General features: G+C 42.9%; 1 protein-coding gene across 1 annotated transcript; it reads left to right on the forward strand.

The window, feature by feature from the left end:
* The first annotated feature begins 659 nt into the window (after nucleotides 1–659).
* LOC144891118 (uncharacterized) lies at nucleotides 660–21433 on the forward strand. Its single transcript, XM_078773502.1, has 4 exons — nucleotides 660–865; nucleotides 6310–7075; nucleotides 16047–16153; nucleotides 18514–21433. The coding sequence occupies exons 2-4, from the start codon at nucleotides 6597–6599 to the stop codon at nucleotides 20670–20672; spliced, it is 2745 nt and encodes a 914-aa protein (XP_078629628.1). The 5' UTR covers nucleotides 660–865; nucleotides 6310–6596; the 3' UTR covers nucleotides 20673–21433.
* The last annotated feature ends 2926 nt before the right edge of the window (nucleotides 21434–24359 follow it).

Genomic DNA, 24359 nt, shown 5'->3' on the forward strand with positions numbered 1-24359 from the left:
ACGGTGAAGATCTACGAGGTAATTTAAACGGTCTCAGCAAAGATTACATCGAGGATGCTGTTTGATATACAGCGAGGAGGTTTTGCTGTCTTTCTGCAAGATTGAGGCTCATGGAAGAGCAAGGTGACAGAGGGAGGGAACTGTGACAGTAGGGTGACCCTTGGATGCAATAAGGAAGGGATATGGTCTTCGGTTGCAAAATGCAAGATTTTTGTTGAGAAACTTGCACACTGTTGATAACCCAGTTATTTTGAAATTCACATCAACTGACACTTGCATCACTGATGTGAGCTGTCTGCCTGCGACATAGGAGCCGTCAACTTAACGGGAATTAATTGAGGCATGCTCTGTTTATGATGTTGTCACACGCTGTTGTCCCTCAATTTCTTGGCTATACTATGGCATTGGGTGCTGTAAAGTCAAGTGTGCAGATGTTCACGGATGCTTCACCGCCAACGCCAAATTGGGTCATTGGCGAGGTCATGATCGAGCCGCTCGAGACGAGGCGGAACCATTTTCACTGGTCGGGTCACTTTGAGCTGGTATGTGGACTACAAGGGTGCTGAGTTCGCTTCTGTGGTTGGCGGAGGTCAGCATGCTGAGCTTTCCGGGCCTGGGCGGGACGTTTTTTATTTGAGTGAGCTGTCGTCCCCTGAACTGACTTTTCTGGATGTATGAGTGTTGGGCACTCCCAGGGTGTTGGGATTAGAATCACCCAACGAGAGGCAGACCCGTGCCTGAAATCGCACGTGTGGATCCATGATGCGGAGATCTCTGCATCTCGTATGCCTGCTCGGCCACTCCGATGGACTCTTCTCTTACGCAGCATGCCCACAATCTCTCCTTGAAGGAGTGCCTCGCTGGGGTAAGGACATTATAACCTCGATATTTATAGACACCTGTCGTTCATCACTTTCTGTGTGTGTGCAAATGTGAATTACTGTATTTCTAGTTGAATAGTAATTTTTTCTGCATCACATGATATTGAAAACCAGTAAAAATTAAATAAAAAAATTATTGTAGGAGGTACATTTGCTATTTGGTAGCCTACTGTTGGCTTAGCGGTTAGGGTGCTGGCTTGGGATCCTAGAATTCTGGTGTTCGAATCCTGGTCGATCACTGAATTAACTCCAGGGGGGTTGACTCAGCTTGTCATGCCTTCTGAGGTCGGCAAATTGAGCACCAGGTCACTGGTAATTCCCTGTGTGTCGCAAGAGGCGACTAACAGGCAGGAAGACAGGCAGGAAGGGCATCCGGCTATAAAACATTGCTTCAAAAAGGGGACCACGGTGCCCAAAAAAGGACCAACCCCTGCTCTGCGGGGAAAAATGGCCTCTAAAGGTGGTATATATATATTTACATTTGCTATTTGAAATTGAAAATTTGTTCTGGCTTTATGTTAGTTTTCCAAATATTTACACAGAGCAATATAATGACAGTTGGCAGGATATCCGAGAGACGTGTGCACTCACCTCTGAGCCGTGTTGGCGAGGCATCAGTGTGAGTGCCGTCCATCGGATGGACATTTCGGTAAATCAGGTGTCCCATCTGCTGGCATTAATTAGCGGATGTTAAAGGTCCCACGGTGTCCTCTTTGAAGGGAGCTATCATCCACACCCTGAACAAATCCCAAATTCCTGCGCACTCAGTCGACTATTCTGCGTCAGAGTGGCGACCCTTTGAGGATTGTAACCCCAGGTGAAGAAACTCTTTCGGTAGAACTGACGCTCTTTATGGAGCATGGTACATGATTTAAATGAAAAAACTAGAACGGTTCTCGGTACAGCACATACCACTGCCAGGCTGAACAGGTTACGCTTTGTATCCCACTGATAGGCCAGATCTGGATCCGGACCTGAACCAAAATCTAATCGGCTTGTTCTTGTCACATAACCAACTCATCAACCAATTTTCGTCCAAATCCGTCCACAACTTTTTGAGGTATCCTGCAAATTCGAGGTAACAAACAGACAAACAGACAGTGGTGAAAGCATATAACCTCCGTCCACATTCTGCAGAGGTAAATATATGAAGACGGTGTAACTGGCAAGGATTTGATTTGTTTTGTTTCTCTAAATTCTCCAAATGTTTTGATGAGAGATATATTTGATGAGGTTGAAATGTCAACCCACCTACAAACTGCCACCCTGGTGTTTCATGTGTTGGGCGATACATCATTGTGTGTGTCGTCCATCAGATTGGAGTTAAGCCGGACAATCCGTCTCCCAGAAACGGTTGCTGGTGACCTTCAAAACACCCCATGGTGTCTTTCACAAAGTGTAGGAAAGTTATCTCCAGGACCCTGAACAAATTATAAATCCCTCATGCCCTGAATGACTGATGGGAAGGCAACGGCAAACCTTTATTGAAGAATTTGATATTTGCATCACAGAAGAAATTTCCAATAAAATGGGGATCTTGGCGATCTCACCTGAGCACCTGGCTCGTGATGCTGGTTTCCAAAGCTCAAATCACATCCACATATACTGTGTTGATTTGTGCATTGTCAACTCTATTGCAATTCATGCAAAAATGCAAGAGATTGGACTCTTCAGAACTTGTTTCCTGCAGACAATGCGCGACTTTTGAAATGATGTATGAATGCTAAACGAGGCCTTGTGCGCATGCGCTGTGCGTGTGTTCACTGATTCAGTTTGGCTTGCCGGGCACTTTTAACCTGCTGTTATCGGGTGCGAAACCTGTAATTGAAATTGTCTTTTCAACGTCATTTTCAGCATTTAGACGAAAGTGTGGCAATTTCAAAATTGTTAACCATTGTTGTTGTGTTCTTAAATGCAAATCTGACTCACGGAAATATAGGAATACGAAAAATATCCGTGGATGAGAGGTATTGGGTTTGTAACATTTCCTGTTAGTACACATGAGTATTGGCAGTCTATATAACACACATAGACACACAAGGAAGGGCACTTCTCCATTTAGCAATAGATGCAAAAATCTAGTATAATTTATCTTGTGGCCCCAGAACCAAACAAACAATATATTCATAATTAAATAAATGACCAGGATTATAACAAATTATTTGACATAATTATGTGGGAAAGTTACATGCTCAGATCAGAAATCGAACCCAGATCCTCTGGTGAACTGTAAGAAGTGCTCTGCCATCTGAGCTATCTGGGCAACCCTGACCAAGCATACAATTCTCCCACACATAGAGTTGTCACTCTCTTTCCGTCAATGCTTCCGGGGCACTCGCTGCCAACCATAGGAGCACTAACGGACTGCTCACGAGAGGGTCTTCCTCCAATGGGGGGACAAATGCATGTCTGCTATAGACAAGTCCCCCTTGCCCCATTGCCAAAATTGCATGCGTGGTCACTGGTCAGGGTCACCTAGATAGCTCAGAGGGCAGAGCACTGGTACAGTTCACCAGAGGACCTGGGTTCGATTCCTGGTGTGGGCCCATCTTTTCCCACAAAATGTAATTTTCCCACAAATGTCAATTAATATATTCATAACAACCCTTGAAACTACCATAGCTACACCCCTTTTCCAACATGATTAATAGTAAATCTCATTAATAGCAACATACATTCACAAGCCCCAGCTATGTCCTCCCCACTGGTGTTCAGAAGCACCTAATCCAGATATATAGTCGGTCCATTGACTGGAAGCAATCCGTCGGGAGTCTGTGTTGCTCATGCCCATCCACCAGGACCTTGCACTGGCCCACATGGTTGGGAGTTTGTATTATACGACCAGGTGCCATTCTGTGAGCTGAGAAAGTTTGCCAAGTCTTTCATTGTGTGGAGGCACAGCCCTTTCTCTCAGGTACTTTCCAAATATTGTCGACTTATTTTAGAGCTTTGTGAACCATTTCCGGAAACAATCCTTATCCTGGACACACGATATGCTTGTACTTTCTTTCACCCCAAACATGCAAGTTTCCTGGAGTTACTGCACATGCACACTGAGCATTCTGGAACGGATTATGTCATTTCGAAAGTCACGTATTGTCTTAGAAGGGCATTCAAAAAGATTTATGGAATGAGATACTCACGGTATAATCTAGGAAATGCCACTTTGTTTACTTCTATGCCTCTGCCGATAGTCGCAGGAGACATGTTTTGGGGTTGTCCATCTGTCCATGCATCCGTCTGTCCATGATGGGTTTTCTTACCGCGATAACTTAAGAGCGGCTAAAGGGAACTAGATCAGACCTGGTATAAGTAAGTATAATGATGTAAAGATAAACAGATTAGATAATGGGGTCAAGAGGACAACGGTCAGAGGTCCCATTTGGTAAAAGAAATCTGTCATTGCGCTAACTTGTGAACCAGAGATGGGATTTTGATCAAGCTCGGTATACGTATCTTTCTATAATTATTCACCAAATGTCTGTCCGTCTGTCTGCCTGTTCCCAGGTACCGTAAAAACGGCTGAACCCACCGCAACGAAATTTTGGGTGGGTAATCCTGGGACCCCCTGGAGTAAAATAGGCTATATTGTTTTTCCAATTTTTTTTTCCAATTTTTCCAATTTTCCAGTTTTTTCAAACACGATGGAATAATATTTACCGATATGAACAGTGATGTGGCTTTTATTGAAATTCTACAAATACTGTTTAGATTTTGATGATTTCCGTGTGATATGATTTAGCGGATGTTTATATAAATCGTTTAAAATAAAAAAGCCTTCAATTTCTGATATTTTGCCTTTTCATTTGGGCCTCACAATGGAAGCCCCGCCCATAGGGCGGGTACCGTTGCTAGTATATTATGATGCAAAGATGAACTGATTAAATTTTGGCATGAAAGATCAGAGGTCATGCCAGGTAGAAATGTAATACTTCAGAACAGTTGAAGCGATTTAAATTCCAACTTGGTGCAAGTATGTATAATGATGTCATAATGTGGGTGGAGGCATATCGTTTGACGTCACGACGTCGAAGAGTGCTGTTCTAGTTCAATACATGTTTATTTATTTCTAATTCTTAGTAATGAGAAAGACCTGAAATTGAAAAATAACAAAAAGTTGGTATTTCTTTGACTATTATGAATATCTCATTCCCAGAACCTTTTGAATGCCCCACCTACATAATCTAGACTTGCTTTTCCCAAAATGAGAAAGTACAATCCATCACAAGTACAATTCCCAGTTGTTCTCACCACCTTGCTCTCACACTCCAGCCCCTCTCACCAGTGTGTTGAGATGCGTTTTTCTTTAGTAAAAATACCTCCTCATGAGGTGGCATTTAATGATACAAGCTAAACAAAGCACTTTTAATCGCACAAATTGCCAATGCAGGAAGGACACGAAGGATCCATTCATGTGCTTCACTTCTTCCTGAGGGTTGGTTGGGGCATGTGCTCAGAAGGGAGGAGGGGATATAGTCAGGCAGCCCCTTGATATGGATGCAGCTGGCAGGAGGGGATGAGGAAGACCAAAATTGAGGTGGAAGTTTTGGAGAGGGATGGGAGAGAGAGAGGTGAGGGTGCAGATGGAGGATGCTCAGGATAGAGGGGTGCGGAGAGAAAACACTCATGACGCCAATCCTAATGCACAAGAAGGTGTGATTAATGGAGACCATGAGAGTAGTAGTAGTAGTAGTAGTAGTAGTAGTAGTAGACTTCTTTCACAGATGATGCACCATTATCTTCACTTCCTCCAGTCTTTTCTTTGTGTTAAATCCTATTATTGTCTTCCGTTCTCTTTTCCCAGTGCCACATATTTTTTATGATACCTTTTATCCCATTTCTCACCCATGTACCCTTTTTTCCTTCTCTGCGTTTTTGTGTACACTTCTGATTCTTGTTAACTCCATCACTGAAGGTGGACAGAGGTTATATTTTCACCCCTGTCTGTCTGCCTGTGTGCAGGATATCTCAAAAAATGGTGGACGGATTCGGATGAAATTTGGTGGACAGGCTGCGTGTATGCTAAGGACGAAATGATTAGATTGTGGTGAAAATGCAGATCCGGATGTGAGAATTTTTTTTGATTTCTAAAGTGATTCTTCACCATTGAGAGATAGGGCCAAAAACGATATATCGCATGATATCTCAAAAAGTTGTGGACGAATTATGACAAAACTAGGTGTATGACTTGGCTAGGTGACAAAAACAAGCCGATTGGATTTTGATTCAGGTCCAAATCCAGATCTGGCCTATCAGTGGGATACAAAACGTAAACTGATCAACATGGCGGAGTTATGCGCTCTACCGAGTACTGCTCTAGTTTTTCTTGATTTATCCTTCCAAGCAGTCCTCATGATACAATTGGTGTGTATACTATAGGTGACATCCTTGATTGAACAACATGACGAGGGCTGTCTTTTGTTTGCAGGCTGGTAAGCAGTGATTGTTCGTGCCAAACATCTCATCGAATTCAAGGAAATTCAAGGGAAATTCAAGGGATTCAAGGGAATCTTGTGGAAAACTATTCAGCGCATTTGGATACGGCAACCGTTAATTTTGGACATTGCAACAGTTATTCTTCAAAGGGACGGTCAACTCACTGCGTTGAAAATGCTCCACAGATCATGCTCGTGATGCGCCATCTACAAATATCGAACAATTCATAACAAAGAACAAACTGACAAAGTGGATTGAAGGCCTGATATTTAACACAGAATGTTGAGAATAGTATGCTTGATTGGAGTAATGGCCAAATGGACATTACTATTTACAGTCTTCGCTGGACCATTGATAGAGGCCATCACCACTCTCACCTTTGAGCGCTGCCGAGGTTACTATGATGTGTCGGGTCATTTTGACCCACCGTTCGAGTGCAACATGAGTGCGTATCGTATGTGCTGTGGGACATGCTTTTATCGCTTCTGCTGCATGTTGGAGGTAGAAAGGCTGGACCAGGTGTCCTGCAAAAATTATCAAAGCCCAAAGTGGGCTTCTGAGACATTGAGCACCTCCTCGACTTTCTCTGACGGTCTAGAGGATGAGATACTAACTCCCCCCAGTATAACAGCATACATCGTGTGCGGAGTGGTTGGGGTGGTGGTTATCCTTGGTGGTGTCATCGCACGTTGTGGTGTGTTGCAGTCTTCTCATGGAGATGAGGTCCAGGATGCAGCAGGAAGAGATGGCACTGCTGGGTAAGAATCATTCCATCACTCTTTTGCCTTTGGCAACATTATACAACTCATGAGAATGCAAAGTCAAAACATTTACTACATTCAGCATGATTAACTACATCAAGCAAAGAAAACTATTTGCCCTGCACAGGGGATTAATGGCTAATGCAGATTTTGCTGCAGTGTAATAACAATACCACGTGGTCTTCATGCTTAGACGTGGGTGAGGGTCATTTTGTAACAAACTGTATGATTGCAGAGCATTAAAAGACAGATCTCCATAGCCTAGTACTCCCTATATGAACAGCTTAGATGCAGTATGCAATAGGTAAAAAAATTTTTTAAAAGTGTACCTATAAAACAAAGCTTTGTAAAAGTTTGGACAACTTCAACACATTCCTATAGGCTGAATAAAAAGAAGTCCTTTATGCCAGTCTATCTAGAATATAAGAGCGCATACATCCGCCAGGTTGAGCAGTTTACGTTTTGTATCTCACTGAAAGGATGGATCTGCATTCGGACCTGAATCAAAATCGAATCAGCTTGTTCTTTTCACTTACCCAACTCACCGACCAAATTTTGTCATAATCAGTCCACAACTTTTTGAAATATCAAGCTATATATCATTTTTAGCCCTATCTCTTAATGGTAAAGAATCATTTATGAAAATTAAAAGATTCTCGAAAACCCGATTCAGATCTTCACCAAAATCGAATCAGTTCTTCCTCATCACACACACATGTCCACCAAATTTCATCCGAAACCGTCCATCACTTTTTTGAGATATCCTGCACACAAACAAACAAACAAACAAGAAGATGTCATGCAGAGCACGATACTTGCAAAATCCGCCCTCCCTCCCAATAATTTTTTTTTTCCCATTGATACAGCAAATTGTCCATTTCATCAAGATTAAAATTGACAATCTTGATCAAAGCTCGGGTCAACAGGAAGAAAAGTGACGATTTTTCAGATGAAAAAGATGATTTTGGAAGGTTGACCTTGAATTGACCTCTAACCTTTTGACCTCAAAAATATTTAGTTTCCCTATTTAGTGACTCGATGTGCAAATGCTGTTCAATTTTAGTCAATTGGATGAAAATTGAGGATTTTTGAAACTTGGCCCATGTTGACCTTTTGGCCTATGGTGACTTCAAAAATAGTTGGTGGTAGAATTCAGTGACCATATATGGAAATCGTCTTCGAATTTCAAGTCAATCGGATGAAAATTGATGATTTTAGAAATTTGGCCTATGTTGACCTTTTGTCCCATGTTCACCTAAAATATAATTTGTGGTTGAATTCAGTGACCAGATATGCAAATGCTCTTCAGATTTCCAGTCAATCGGATGAAAATTGAGGATTTTAGAAATTTGGCCTATGTTGACCTTTTGGCCTATGATGATCTCAAAAATACTTGGTGGTTGAATTCAGTGACCAGATATGCAAGTCCTCTTCAAATTTCAAGTCAATCGGATGAAAATTGAGGATTTTAGAAATTTAGCAAAGTTGGTGACCTTTGGCCTATGTTGACCTTTTGATCTATTGACCCCAAAAACAATAGGCTTCTTGCTTTTGACAAACTCTCTCATTTGGTGAAGTTTCGTGAAGATCGGTTGAAAATTGTGACCTGTAGGCCGGTGACAAACAAACAGACAAACAGACAAACAGACAAAAAGACAAACAGACAAAAAGACAAACAGACAGAACCACAAACGGAACCGGCCAATATACTTGAAAAATCTTCGATTTTGCAAGTAACAAGCAAACAAACAAACAGACATACAGACAGAACCACAAACGCAACCGACCAATATACTTGAGAAATCTTCGATTTTGCAAGTAACAAGAAGACGTCATGCGGAGCACGATACTTGCAAAATCCGTCCTTCCCCCCAAAAGTTTTCCATTGATACAGCAAATTGTTCATTTCATGAAGATTAAAATTTACGATCTTGATCAAAGCTCGGGTCAACAGGATGAAAGTGACAATTTTTCAGATGAAAAATGATGATTTTAGAAGTTTGACCTTGAGTTGACCTTTGACCTTTGACCTCAAAAATAGTTGGTTTCCCAATTCAGTGAGGCAATACACAAATGCCGTTCTATTTTGAAGTCAATCAGATGAAAATTGATGGGTTTTCAGATGAAAATGGATTTTGGAAGTTTGACCTAGAGTTTACCTTTGACCTTTTGACTTCAAATATAGTTGGTTTTCCTATTTAGTGACACAATGTGCAAATGCTGTTCAATTTCCAAGTCAATCGGTTGAAAATTGATGGTTTTTCAGATGAAAATTGATGATTTTAGAAGTTTGACCTTCAGTTGACCTTTGACCTTTTGACCTCAAAAATAGTTGGTTTCCTGATTCAGTGAGGCAATATGCAAATGCTGTTCAAATTTCAAGTCAATCGGATGTAAATTGACGGTTTTTCAGATGAAAAGTGATGATTTTGGAAGTTTGACCTTGAGTTGATCTTTGACCTTTTGACCGCACAAATAGTCTTTTTACCAATTTAGGGACTCAATATGCAAATGTTGTTAAATTTTCAAGTTAATCGGTTGAAAATTGACGGCTTTTTAGATTTAAATTAATGATTTTTAAAATTTGACCTTGAGTTGACCTTTGACGTTTTCACCTCAAAAATAGTTCATTTCCCAATTTAGTGACTCGATATACAAATGCTATTCAATTTTCAAGTCGATCGGATTTAAAATGGCGATTTTAGAAATTTGACCTCCAGATGACCTTTGACCTTTGACCTCAAAATCAAAAGGCTTCTCAATTTGGATGACCCATACAGCTTTGTGAAGTTTCGTGACGATTGGTTTAGAATTGTGACCTGTAGGCCGGTGACAAACAAACAAACAGACAGACAGACAGAACCACAAACGCAACCGACCAATATACTTGAAAAATCTTCAATTTTGCAAGTAATAAGAGAGATGCCATGCAGAGCACGATACTTGCGAAATCCCATTTCCAAGACTGCGCTGCAGCACATTGCCCACCCTCGGTGGGCTGAGAAGGGTATTCCTACCTGTACCCGAGGGTGTGACCTTGATAAGTTCAAGGAAAAAACCTGTGCAAGGAAAAAAGGAATATTACAGTTTACATCAACATGCCTGCACTCCTCCACCAGCATAATACCATTTCACAGCAATTTAAGATTCCACCCAGATGTGAAATCCAAAGCAGATTGCTCAGGGGCGAGCACTTACAAATGAGAAAATATTCCGCTGCTAGGAGTGACAACGATATGTCTGATTTTGCTTTAAAAATTTGACTTTAGAAATATTTGGCAGTTCAATTCAAAGACCAAATCTAAAAAATCCTCTTCGAATTTCAAGTCAATCAGGTGAAACTTGAAGATTTTAGATATTACACCAACATTGTTGACCTTTGGCCTATGTTGACCTTTTGGCCTATGTTGGGTTTAAAAATAATTGCTGGTTGGATTTGGTGAGCTGACATGCAAATCCTCTTCAAATTACAAGTCAATTGAATGAAAATAACAATTTTAGAAATTCCGTCTGTGTTGACCTATTGACCGTTATACCTAAAAAAATAATTGGTGGTTGAATTGAGTGACCTGATATGCATATCGTGTTCAAATTTCCAGTCAATCTGATGAAAAGTGAGGATTTTAGAAATCGAACCTAAGTTGTTGGCCTTCGGCCTATGTTGACCTTTTGGCCTGTGTTTACCTCAAAAATAGTTGGTGGTTGAATTGAGTGACCTGACATGCATATCATGTTCAAATTTCAGGTCAATCAGATGAAAAGTGAGGATTTTAGAAATTGAACCTAAGTTGTTGAGCTTTGGCCTATGTTGACCTTTTGGCCTGTGTTGACCTCAAACATAATTGGTGGTTGAATTGAGTGACCTGCGTTACGTGCTCCTCCCCAAACCCCGGTCACGGTGTACCTCCGAGCCCTGAGAGGAGTCACGGCAGAAAGATGTGTTATTCTGTATGTCAAAGATCAATGGTGAAACCACACCAATTGTTACCAACAAACACGTATTGTATTAAGATCACACAAGAATAACAGTACAACAACAATAGTAATCAATTGTACAACCAATATATATTTCCTATGATGGTACCCTCAGGTTCGTACAATATAACTCACTGTGCTCCAAGTGAGCGAAAAGAAGAACATTCCCAAAGTCTCTATTCCGGCATCAAGCCAAAGTCGATCCGCTCCAGCGATCGTCAGAACGTTGTCTAATCGAGACCAGAATCCTGTTCGGATGACAGTCACAGTCCCGCTGCCAAAGCTGCGCAAAGGTGCCCTCAAGTCGACTGGGAAATCACAATCCCGCTGCCAAATCTGCACAAAGGTGCCCTCAAGGCGACTGGGAAATCACACCCTCGGGTATGGACGTTCCACGGCTCCAAATCGGCGAACCGCAGATTTCCCACTCAAAAGCCACGTGACAAACGCACACCAGATTAACGTCTGAATGCGGTGAAAATGGTTGAAACGAAGTGAAAAAACTTGAGCGATGCGCAAAGCACGTGAGTCAAAATTGCAGACAGCCCGTTCTCGTGGCGTAATGGCACTCCAACGATTCTCTTCGGAATCGACCGCAAAACCTGTCACGCAGGTTTATCTGTCACAGCGGTAATAACTCTGTCACAGGAATCCCTTTCCCAGGAAACCCAAAGTTCACTCGTGACTCTCGTTCGCCAATCGTTCGCTCCAGACCTCGAAGCAGCTAGGCTTCTTCTCCGACTCACTCGCTCCGCCTTCGCTTCCTCCTCTTCCTCCTCGTCGTCCGAAGCATCTCCTCGTCGTCCGTCTCCTCACTCTCTGCAGACCTGGACAAAATCACAGACTGGGCAAACAAGTGGAACATGTCTTTCAATCCTGACATCTCACACTCTTACGGTCTCTCCGAAAAGACCGACTGGACAACCCTCCCATCCACTTTCTGAATAATCCTCTCCAAGAAGTTCTGTCACTCAAGCTTTTGGGTCTCACTATCTGCCATATCTTTCCTGGGAAAACCACATTTCAAATCTGGCCTCCAAAGCCAGTCGCCGACTGGGCATCCTCCGTCGTGCGAAGTCCTTCCTTGGCACACCTGAGCTCCTCACCACATACAAGGCTTTCATCCGCCGCTCAATGGAATACTGCTCTCCCCTCTGGGCTGGTGCTCCTGCCTCACACCTAGCTCGTCTTCACGCTGTTGAAACCAAAGCATTCAGAATCATTGGAATCTCCCGCGATGAAGCTAACTCCAAGGGCCTCTCACTCACTCACCGCAGGCAGGTTTGGTGGTATTTCCGTCTTCTACCGACTCCTCTCTGGCCTTGCCCCCCCCCCCCCCCCAGCTCTCTCTGGGCTCTGTCCCGCAAATATTCCTACAGGTCGCACAAGATCTGCCTGCAACCCTCTAATGGTTAAACTGCCAAAATCAAGACTCTCTGCTCACCTTCACTCCTTCATTCCTCTTTTCTCCCACCTCTGGAACAAACTCCCTCACTCTCTTCAATCCCACTCCACCCTCCAGGTCTTTAAAACAGCTGTTCACCACCATCTCTTATCTTCCCCCATCCAAAACCTTGATCTTTTCTACCCCCGCTAATTTCACCCCAATACCACTTTTTTGAAATACCAACTTCTGTCCTGGAAGTCCTTGGTGTCCTTGTGTTTTATACTTCTCCCTCCCCCCCCCCCCCCCCCCCCCCCCCACCTTCCCACGCCTCCTCCCCCCAAGCCCTCTCCCTTCCACACATCTCCCTGCTCTCAAATGTTGTGTTTGTGTGCTTCCCCTTCTCTCCCCATCTTGTCTTCCGCTCCCTCTTTTTATATATTTTGTTTGTCTGGTTGATTTGTTTGTGAAGTAAATGTTAGCTCTTTCACGAGCCTCGATTCAGTATACAAAAAACAAAAAAACAAAAAAACAACTAACTTTTTTACCTTTTGAAAATAGTAATTTCTATTTCCCTCAAACGACAACAATAATAGTACATGGAATCAAAAATGTTTCAGTGGATGAAAACCACAACAACGGAAGTGACGAATCCGTAACACCTGATATGCATATCGTGTTAAAATTTCAAGTCAATCAGATGAAAAGTGAGGATTTTAGAAATTGAACCTAAGTTGTTGACCTTTGGCCTATGTTGACCTTTTCGTCTGTGTTGACCTCAAAAATAATTGGTGGTTGAATTGAGTGACCTGATATGCATATCGTGTTTAAATTTCAAGTCAATCAGATGAAAAGTGAGGATTTTAGAAATTTAACCTAAGTTGTTGACCTTTGGCCTATATTGACCTTTTGGCCTGTGTTTACATCCAAAATAGTTGGTGGTTGAATTTACTGGCCTGTAATGCAAAGCCTCTTTAAATTTCAAGTCAATAGGATGAAAATTGAAAGTTTTAGAAAGTTGGCCTATGTTGAATTTTGGCCTATGTTTATCTTTTCGCCTATGCTGACCTCAAAAATAATTTGTGGTTAAATTTACAGACCTGATGTGTAAGACCTCTTCAAATTTCAAGTAAATTGGATGAAAATTTATGATTTTGGAAATTTGACAAAGTTGTTCACCTTTGGCGAATGTTTTTTGTTTTGTTTTGTTTTGTATACATGATCGAGGCTCGTGAAGAGCTAACATTAATGACAAAAAACCAAACGGACACATAAGACAAAATAAAGGGAGCGGGAGACAAGATGGGGAGAGAGGGGGAAACACAAATACAACATTTGAGAGCAGGGACATCGGGAGATCTGTGAGAGGGAGAGGGCTTGGGGGAAGGAGGCATGGGTGGGGTGGGGGGGGGGGGGGGGGGTGGGGGGGTGGGAGAGGTAAAAAAAAAACACATGGACACTCCTCGGACTTCCATCTCCTCAGTCTCCTCAGTGACTCGCCAGACGGAAGCCTCTCCTCAGCGAAAGACAAATGAAAGCCCGCTTGAAGTTTGCAAAAAAGCACCTAAAGGACTCTCAGACTGTGAGAAACAAGATTCTGTGGTCTGATGAAACCAAGATTGAACTGTTTGGCTTCCGTCTGGCCACTCTGCCATAAAGCCCAGATCGGTGGAGTGTTGCAGTGATGGTTGTCCTTCTGGAAGTTTCTCCCATCTCCACACAGGATCTCTGGAGCTCAGCCATAGTGACCATCGGGTTCTTGGTCACCTCTCTTACTAAGGCCCTTCTCCCCCGATTGCTGTTTGGCCCGGCGGCCAGCTTTAGGAAGAGTCCTGGTTGTTCCAAACTTCTTCCATTTAAGAATTAAGGAGGCCACTGTGCTCTTGGGAACCTTCAATGCAGCAGAATTTTTTTGTAGCCTTCCCCAGATCTGTGCCTCGACACAATCCTGTCTCTGAGCTCCACCGGCAGTTCCTTCGACATCATGGCTTGGTTTTTGCTCTGATATGCATTGTCAGCTGTGAGACCTTATATAGACAGGTGTGTGCCTTTCCAAATCATGTCCAATCAATTGAATTTACCACAGGTGGACTCCAATCAAGGTGTAGAAACATCTCAAAGATGATCAAGAGAAATGGGAGGCACCTGAGCTAAATTTCAAGTGTCATAGCAAAGGGTATGAATACTTATGTCAATGTGATATTTCAGGTTTTTCTTTTTAATAAAATAGCAAAACTTTCTAAAATCCTGTTTTCTCTTTGTCATTTTGGGGTATTGAGTGTAGATTGATGAGGGAAAAAATGAATTTAAACGTTTTCAGCATAAGGCTGCAACATAACAAAATGTTTAAAAAATGAAGGGGTCTGAATACTTTCTGAATGCACTGTATGTGTTCTATGCACGGCCACATCTTTTAAGTTACAAACTCCAAACTCAGGGTACAATTACAACTTTGTGTGGGGGGGGGTAACATATAGCTATGTGGCCGCGGTCTCACGCAGGGGTGTGGGGTTGGAGGGGAGGTAAGGGAGGGATAAATTAATCTATGTAAATGTGTACTGTATATCGCCACCTGGTGGTTGTGGCAGAGGGTATTACAATTGCCTTTTCTTACCTGGGCAATGCTGAGGTTAAAGCACTCTCCGCACACGTAAATACATTTTGGCAAACAGCACCACTAATTGGTTCGTCAGCGAAGTGACTGATGGGATCTGCTCGTGGAAAAACTTCATTCAAAACTTCATTTTCCATTTTGACTTCTATATTAGAGTTTGGTTAGGGTTGAGGTCATGATTAGGGTTATGATTAGGGTTAGGGTTAGGGTTAAGGTTAGGTTTAGGGTTAGGGTTGAGGTTATGATTAGGGTTAGGGTTCGGGTTAGGGTTGAGGTTATGATTAGGGTTAGGGTTAGGGTTGAGGTTATGATTAGGGTTTGGGTTAGGCTGAGTATGACATCATACGTCAGTGTGAATCGCTTGCATGAGTTGTTAGGGTTAGGGTTAGGGTTAGGGTTAGGGTTATGGTTAGGGTTGTTAGGGTTAGGGTTAGGGTTAGGGTTAGGGTTAGGGTTAGGGTTATGGTTCGGGTTAGGGTTAGGGTTAGGGTTAGGGTTAGGGTTAGGGTTGAGGTTATGATTAGGGTTCGGGTTAGGCTGAGTATGACATCATACGTCAGTGTGAATCGCTTGCATGATACACAAATGGTCGTTGATATATTTTCGGGAAGATTGCATCATGGGTCATCACATCATGGGTCATCACATCATGGGTCAATTGCATGACACACCATGGCTGGATTGCACCATATATCATCATGCATCATGGACTGCATCATGCACCAAGGTGGATGACATCAAACACTCATACGTGGGAGAGGGGGTCACATCATACATCTTCGGTTCAATAACATGAAACAAAAAAGATTCCGAAGAAACATGCAATGTTCCATCCTGTGTAGCAATTGTAAAAGCGTGCATAAACAACCAGTCCTTTAACAGCTCTTTCATGCCTAGGCCTTCCTTAAGGAGAGTCTGTTCGTGATCAAAAGTAAATGTGTTTATGTTGTACATGATTTAATGCAAACATGGCATGTTGTTTTGGATTGTTTCAGGGCTCTTTCGCATCTTCTTCATCATCACCAACCAATCGCTGTCGCTCCAATGAGAAATGAGGGTTTGCATCCGGGTACTCCACGCTGCACCGCCCGGAAAGCACATGGCACGTAGAGCAAGGATGCAGCACCAGTGAGAACTTGCGGGAATTGCTATCAGGGCACGATGGAGGGTGCCATGTGTTGGAATTGGAATAGAGTCCATAAGTTAATAATCATGTTGGACTGTTTGTCCAAATTTGAATTTCTATGGATATTTAAGGAAACTTTGAGGAGAGGCCATAATTCAGGCCATCCTCCCTTGTTGTGTGACAGGGTCTGCAATCGTTGTGTGACAGTATTACATGTCCCATTGGATTTGTATATGTGCATATCCCATAGCGGACATGGATTTGCCCCCCCTCATTGGAGGAAGACCCTCTCGTGTTCAGGCCGTTGGTGCTCCTATGGTTGACAGCGAGTGCCCCGGAAGCAGTGACGGAAAGAGAGTGGCAATCATATGTGTGGGAAAATTGAATGCTTGGTCAGGGTTGCCCAGATAGCTCAGATGGGCAGAGCACTGGTCCGGTTCACCAGAGGACCTAGGTTCGATTGCTGCTCTGGGCACGTAATTCTCCCACATATATCAATGAATTAGTTATAATCCTGTTCATTTATTTAAATTACAAAATCCCTCATATTCAATCGAATGTCAGGCTCGGGTCACCTGATTCGTGAAAGACTTGGCCAGCAACCTCAAGGGGTCCAACCCCATAAGAAGGTGGGGATAATTTGCGACCATTAAAAAAGAAGGAATTTTTATCCTGAAAGCTTGAATGGTTCTGAGAAAGTTGTTCAACCCAAAAAAAAAAGTTGAAAGTCGTCTTTAATCATGCTGAATAGCACATGATGGTACCAGCAACTTGTTTTACCTCTTCAGTTTGCGCCGAAATGATGTCAATACACGCAAATTATCTTTAAAGGAATTGTTTTTTGTTAAGACTTACTTATGCCCCATAATTCTTTAGAATTCATTTTTTTACATTTAAAAATCTTACTATAATGGAGCAAACTTTGATGTCACCGAAACTCCAAAATGTGGTGGAAATAGAGCCACCTATGGTGGTAGCCAGTATTACAAACTATCTTCCATGTGATATGGTGGAGGATATTGTACGAGAACGATCTGGCTGTTGTGGAGGAGAGTGGGCGGGAGATGCAGGAAGTACTTGGGATGGAGGTGGAAGGAGGCATTTGAGAAACATGGGTTGAAAATGAGCATGGAGAAGATGGAGGTAATTGGGTTGGGGAGCAGAGAAAGAAATGAATATCAGGTTAGAGGGGAAGGAGATCAGACAAGGAAATAGGTTTGAGTACATGGGTGGAACAGTGACCGGGGATGGCGAGTCAAAGGCAGATGTGTGGAGGAGGATTCAGGTGGGTGCGAATACATGGAGTAGGGTGGTGGGAGTAATGGCAGACAGAAAGATTTCAAAGAGATTGAAAGGAAAGGTTCCGATGTTGTGCTTAACGCAGGCCTACCTTTACAGTCTGGAGGCGGTGGCACTGACAGAGACAACAACAGAGGCTGCAGGTTTGCGAGAACAACTGGGTCAGGAGGATTGCAGGAGTGAAGAGGGTGGACAGAAGGAAAATGGATGAAATGAGGGAGGAAGATTGGTGTGCAGAGGAGCTTGACGGGGAGATTGGTGAAATTGCGGCTGAGATGGGCTGGACATTTGGTGCCGATGGAGTAAGAGAGAATGGCAAAGAGAGCCGTAAGGTTGAGGGAACTAGGTAGGCGGAAAAGAGGTTGACCGTGGTTGAGATGGGAGGATTGTGTGAAGAGGGATATAAGTAAAGTGGGCGGTTGTTGGAGAGTGGAGAGAGTTGACGGAGGGGAGTGGAGTAGTATCAAGGTCAGGGCAGGGCAGAATCTTGGTGCCATTAGACATCACCCCTTATAAAGGGAAGAGGAGGAGAACAACAACAAAATGGAGGATGATATGTTGTGATCAATAAAATGTCTGTCAAAAATGACAAAAATTATAAAGTGCATTTCCAAGACTGTGCCACAGCACATTGCCCACCCAAGGTGGGCCGTGAATAGTATTGCTGCCCGGGAGGTGGGAGTGCCAGTTAGTACAAGGAAAAAAAGGAATATCAGAGTCTACATCAAAATGCATGTACTCCTCTCCCGGCATAATACCGATTCACAGGAGTTTGAGATTCCATCCATGTGTGGAAACCAAAGCAGATGGCTCAGGGGCGATCACTTACAAATGAGAAAATATTCCGCTGCCAGGAGCGACGTAGATATGTCTGATTTTGCTTAAACCATTTCAAGCTGTGTGTGCTTACCGATAAGTTGGCATCGGCGCATATGATGTGCTTAAGGAATGTTTAAATTACATGGTAACATTATTTCATTTCTCACTGCATTAAAATAGTCGGTATTTATTCAGGTTTTTTGTTTCATGTATTTCAGATGATTACATCATTGCAGAGAAGTCACTCTCTCCCCAATCTTACCCCGGTTCATTTGAAGCTTCCTTCGACCTTCAACCCACGAGCATCACCGGGCCAGCATTCTACCCTGATTGGCGATCTTACGAGATGCCGCACGATGTGATGTTTAACCACCTCAACAGGCCCCGCATTGATGAAGACATGACCTTGAGAGGACCAATTTGGCCTGATTACGGTTTGCCGACCACGAATTGCCCAACGCAAAACAACAACTTTCCAAGACCTCGAGAGATTTACACAAGACCGGACTTGCCCAGTTACATGAACGGCGGCTCATCTACATTTGATGTCCAAGGGAGAGTTAATGACTACCACATGCATGGAGCTCCTCAGTCAGTAGGGTATAGCTACAAAATGTACGGTCCATACACCAAAGACCTCTTGGGAGAAAAAGAAAACGTAAGTGTAAATGAACGTCGGGTGTCCTGGCAAAATGCAGAGCAGCAAAGTCTAAGTGAAAATGGAGAATTTGAGATTGATGAAGCTCTTAAAAAGCTACGTGACATGGAGGATTACAACAATATTGGATTTAATTTACAAAGTGATCGGGTGGCAAATCAAATTCCAGGTACCCCACCACTATGCTTCCAGAAAAATGATGACAACTTCGCAGCAAAGACGAGAAAAGACTCGTTTTACAAAGACTTTCCAAATCAACCGCATCACAATTGGCCAAGCAGAAAACCAAAACTGCAAAGGCAGCTCACTGAAGATTTTGGGGGACAGTCTCATTATGGTGTTCACCTCAAAGCAAATATGAATTTAGGACAAAATAAAGGGCTGTTTGGTGGATCGACTCCCACATTAATGGGCAGCCCATCAGAACATAGAGTGCAAAGTCCAAAGCGAGGGGATCCATTCGTACTGGGACATGGAGGAATGGCAGGTCTGAGTGGCAACGTGAGCCCCATTACACAGAAGGAGAAAGTGCTGAAGAAAGACAGTAGTCATGTGCAAGCCTTTGGTGGTCGACTGCATGATTATGATATTTCGATCAAACAAGACACCTCCTACCCAATTGATATGGCAGGAGAAGGACTGCAGTCTTCTGCTGGTCAATCTCAGTTGAGGAGGGAAAGTCGCTGGGACAAGGGCTCGCTTTTCGTTGAGAGTCAGAGTATGGTGAAGGGACTGATGAAGATTCCTCAGGGGCAGCTTGAGCGGCGGAATCCCTCAGGTTCTGTTCGAAGTGAAATACAAGATCAACGAAGGGATCACATGCAGGCTTGGTTGAACAATTTTGCTTCTGTAGAGTCTAGTGAAAGTACTGAAATGAATGAAACAAACAGTATGCAACTCATGGAAGATGCAGGTGATGACGTTAGGATGGGGTTAGGGAAAAGAACCATGACGCCTGATGTTTTCCAGTCTCGAACACCAAGGAAATCCTCTCATAGACCTGCATCACGGCGTCTACCCCTCCATGGGTCTTTGGAAGAACTAACACACCGGAAATCTGACGTAGGGCTTTCACGAGGGAGGATCAAACGGGCTCCAACCATTGCCGCTATTGGCTGCACTGTCAGTCCATCACGCATCTCTAGTATGGCGGACAGGAAAAGTCTTGGTCACAACCGGGAAAGAATTGTAACTGTAGAGAGTAGTCTGGGTGGACTAAGAAGCCCCAGGTTGAGTGCGCCAACATTTATGAGGAAGGGCACCAGTTTGACGAGTGTGATAAATGGGGTTGCAGGGAATGCGATGGAGATGAATGAAATGAGCAGAGGCTTTGGATATGGAATAGGTGATCATGAGGATGACGAAGGAAACTTCGGACGAATGAAAAGGCAGAGCTTTTCCGGTAGAAGTCGATTGAAGGAGACTCCAAAAGCAGCCATGGTGGCGCGACATGATTACGATCACAGAAATACTCCACATTACAGGAAGGACCATTTATTATGGGATGTGATGAATGATCCTTCGAACAGAAAAAGATCACACAATTCCCTGGCCCAAGGCAGTCTGAAGGGAAGCACCAGCTCGTCCGACAGGCGTAACGCTTACGCATTGCACAGGCCTGTTACAGTTGAGTATGGCAGAGGGGTGGCACACCCCAGGTATAAAGAAGAGTGCAGAGGAGCAATGTCCAGGGCGGAAAGTGCTGAAATATCCGTTTAACTATCTCATCACCGTGCATCTACTGCACATTATAATCCCAATTATATACTTTTTTTTCTTTCTCCATACAATTGATGTCATGAAAAATCACGAAATTTGGGACCATCTCTGTATCTAAGGAAAGGAAAAATGTAAGAATTGGGGATGAAGGGAGTAAAGAGGGAAGGATGGCGAGTTCTGTACGTCCTATGTGCGTCCTATGTAGTTCCATATGTCCTTCTAAACTTGTCACAATTCATTTACTTCCAAAAATCTTCTTTTTTAGTGAATAGCCCAACACCTGATATGTAAGACCAACTCTAGATTGTGGTACTTTTGTAATGTGCACACTTCACATATAGTTATGGTAAAACATGTATCAATTATATATGGATAAGTGTGTTCCGTTTAAGAAATGTCATATATTGCCCTCCTGCCTGGGCTCAATTATTTTTGGAAGTTGTTTTGAGAATACCCTCTTGCTTGTACTCTACTAGATAAACTTAGCTGCTGATTAAGTTAATCGTAACATCTAATATTAAACAGATATTTACATTAACGGATATTTATCTGGAGCAACTTGACTCTTCTCTTTAAGAAACCAGAAAGATCTCTTTAAGATCTCTAGAAATTGACATTCCTTGTATTAGAAATGTTTTGCTTACATACGCTTAGGATGTTTCACTCAAATGTGAAATAAACAGATATATGTATGTATACATACAAAGATATTCAAATACAGAAAGAAAACAACATGACGATGAATAAATTTATCATGATCCAAGGTCTGTCCGTGAAATTTTTTCACTCCAAGGGTGAGGCAAGCATCATGAGATACCAGCAGGTGGCGGTTCAGAAGGGCAGGTATCCGCTGAACGTGAAATGTCCTTTATAGGAACATTTTTCCGTGAAGAATATTTCGCTATTATGGTAATTACATTTTTCGCTTTTATTTAATTTTTCGCTATTATGGATTCGGATCAGTCCAGTAATTAAATATGGAATAGTGCAGATTTTCCAACACCGCATTACGAACATCCAAGCAGACCACCACTTGAACTAGATGCCAGCAACAAGCCGAAAGGTCCATCGAGAAGAGGTAACTCAAGTTGCGACGTAGTGACTCTACGGACAGACATTTCAAAGTTTTTATTATTCCGCAGGCAGCCTGCGGCTGCTGGTTGCATCATTGCTGGGAGCATGGCTGTGCCGCTGATGCAGGGCCCCCTGCGTCCAGTAAGCTTGTACTCATTTTGCCGACCTCGGTAAAGGATGACAGGCTGAGTCAACCCACCTGGTGCTATTTAACGACACGACATGGGCTCGAACTCAAGACCCTAAAATCTTAAGACAACTAGATTTATTCATAGGTGCCATCAGGCATTGGTGTCATCAGACATCACCCCTTATAAAGGGAAGAGGAGGAGAACAACAACAAAATGGAGGATGATATGTTGTGATCAATAAAATTTCTGTCTAAATAAAATTTATGATGAATAAAATTTCTTACCCTGCGCAGTCAACTTGGTGTGAGCCAACTCCTCTGTTTTCAACGTTTCTTTTTTTTTTGGATCCAATATGGCTGCCAGACCACGTGAGCGATGACATCATAAATATATATTCTCTAATATAATTGTTGCATAGATCATGCTCAATAAATTTCAAACTGATCAGACTAAGTGTTGTCCCTGTGGAATTATGACGTCATAATTATGGCACCAATGACGTCATCGATAACAACACCTATTCCCCATATGGAGTTATTTACAATGAGCCACGTTTCAATTTTTCCCATAGAGCGGTTTTGGAAATATAGAGGTGCAAAGTTTTTCGGTTTTTCCAAGATGGCGCCTGCAACACATGACCTATGACGTCATGATTATCATTAAAGTATTTTAAAGGAGTAGGCGCTCCTATGGTGAAAATTTCGTGTCCATCAGACCAACAGTTGCTGAAAAAAAAAATGATCGGAAGGATTTTGTTGTATTTGTCGAATTATGACGTCATAACGAAGGCACCGATGACATCATCATTAACATATCTTATTCCCCATGGGGAGTAGTTGACAATGAGCCAGGTCTCAATTTTTTATATGGAGTGGTTTCAGAGATATAGAGGTGCGAAGTTTTTCCAAAATGGCGCCTGTACCACGTGACCAATGACGTCATAATAATCATTAAAGTATTCTACAGGAGGAGGCCCTCCTATCGTGAAACATTTGTGTCAATTGGAGCAACGGTTCACCGAGAAAATGAATTTTAAAAATGCAGACATGGCACACGTGCGGCACATATACGCACACAATTGATTAACCTCGCTTTTCGCTTCGCTAGCGCAGGGTAACTACTTACTATAAGTCTATAACGATATGAAGCCAACACCAGGCTTAACATTTGAAATGTCAAAAACGTGTTTTTGCCAAATTATACACAAGAACCTTCTCTCAGCTTAGCGTAATGCCATCGACAGCTGCAAGATGACGTCACTTGTCCACTTGATGACCGTCAGGTTGCAATTGGCTTGAGTTGTGCTAATATGAAGCCTCCATTTAATAGAACCGATTGAGCAGTCTGGCTTTAGGAACCAGTGGTTGACTCATGAGGAGTTGAATGTGTGAAAAATTAATCACGCATGGTTTGCTTATGACATTTTATTATGAAAACTGTTTACCTGGTGTGTGGGACTTAAATCAGTTTGTTGCAGCAGAACTGTTCTGAGATCCAAGTGGCCGGCCACGTGGGGGTTAAACCCAAAAACAGCTGCCCCTGCAGTGTTGGGAGCGTAAACCTCGCATTAAGTGCACTGACGTGATTAATTCGGTCGATTATGACTCGATCATGAATTAAGAGAATGTTATGAAAATAATAGATCATCATCATGTGTATGCAGCACGTGACTACTGCTGGTTGCATCATTTCTGGCAGCGGGCCTATGCTGCTGATGCAGTTCACCCCTGTGGATGGGGACAGAAATATTCACATCCAGCTGAAAGAAGCAGTATTTGGGATTTGGATTGTAATGTACAGGAATTCTACTTAGTTTTAGGAGAACTGCCACATCCCTATTGGGTTGTTGGTTAAAAAAAACCAAGCTGGCTCACTAACGACCTGCAGGTTGGGACAGTCTGGCTTCCTTCAATGCGTGCCATGCATCAGATGTACGTTAAACTGGGCATCCCATTTGCCAACATTAGTTGGTGGACGTTAAAGATCCCACAGTGTCTTGTGTGAAGAGTGGGCCAGATATCGCTGGCATCCTGAATAAATTACAAATTCCTGCTCTAACCTAAAGGGGGCACTGCATCAGCGGGACATCCACGCCCCAGCAAATTTCTCTGCCAAATTTCATCCGAATGCGTCCGCAACTTTTTTGAGATATTCTATTCACAAACGCACAAACAAACACACAGACAGACAGACAGGGGTGAAAACATAATCTCCATCCACCTTTGGTGGTAGAGGTAATAAATGAATGAATGACCTTTCTCCACTACGTAAGTTAATAAAATACAATGTCCTAGTCTTTTCAAAAGGCAGTCCACCAGGGAATATGAGGGGTCCGTCAGTGTCCACCAGCGAATAGGAGGGGTCCGTCAATGTCCACCAGCGAATAGGAGGGGTCCGTCAGTGTCCACCAGCTAATAGGAGGGTTCCATCAATGTCCACCAGCGAATAATAGGGGTCGGTCAGTGTCCACCAGCTAATAGGA

The sequence above is a fragment of the Myxine glutinosa genome, chromosome 3 (genome assembly GCF_964187855.1).
Source record: "Myxine glutinosa chromosome 3, kmMyxGlut1.1, whole genome shotgun sequence".
In the NCBI taxonomy this organism is placed as follows: domain Eukaryota; kingdom Metazoa; phylum Chordata; class Myxini; order Myxiniformes; family Myxinidae; genus Myxine; species Myxine glutinosa.

Coding starts and splice junctions, on each gene's coding strand:
- LOC144891118 (XM_078773502.1), top strand. CDS start 6,597: ATGTTGAGAATAGTATGCTTGATTGGAGTAATGGCCAAATGGACATTA. Junction 7,076..16,046: donor GGAAGAGATGGCACTGCTGG/GTAAGAATCATT, acceptor GGATTGTTTCAG/GGCTCTTTCGCATCTTCTTC. Junction 16,154..18,513: donor CACCGCCCGGAAAGCACATG/GCACGTAGAGCA, acceptor CATGTATTTCAG/ATGATTACATCATTGCAGAG.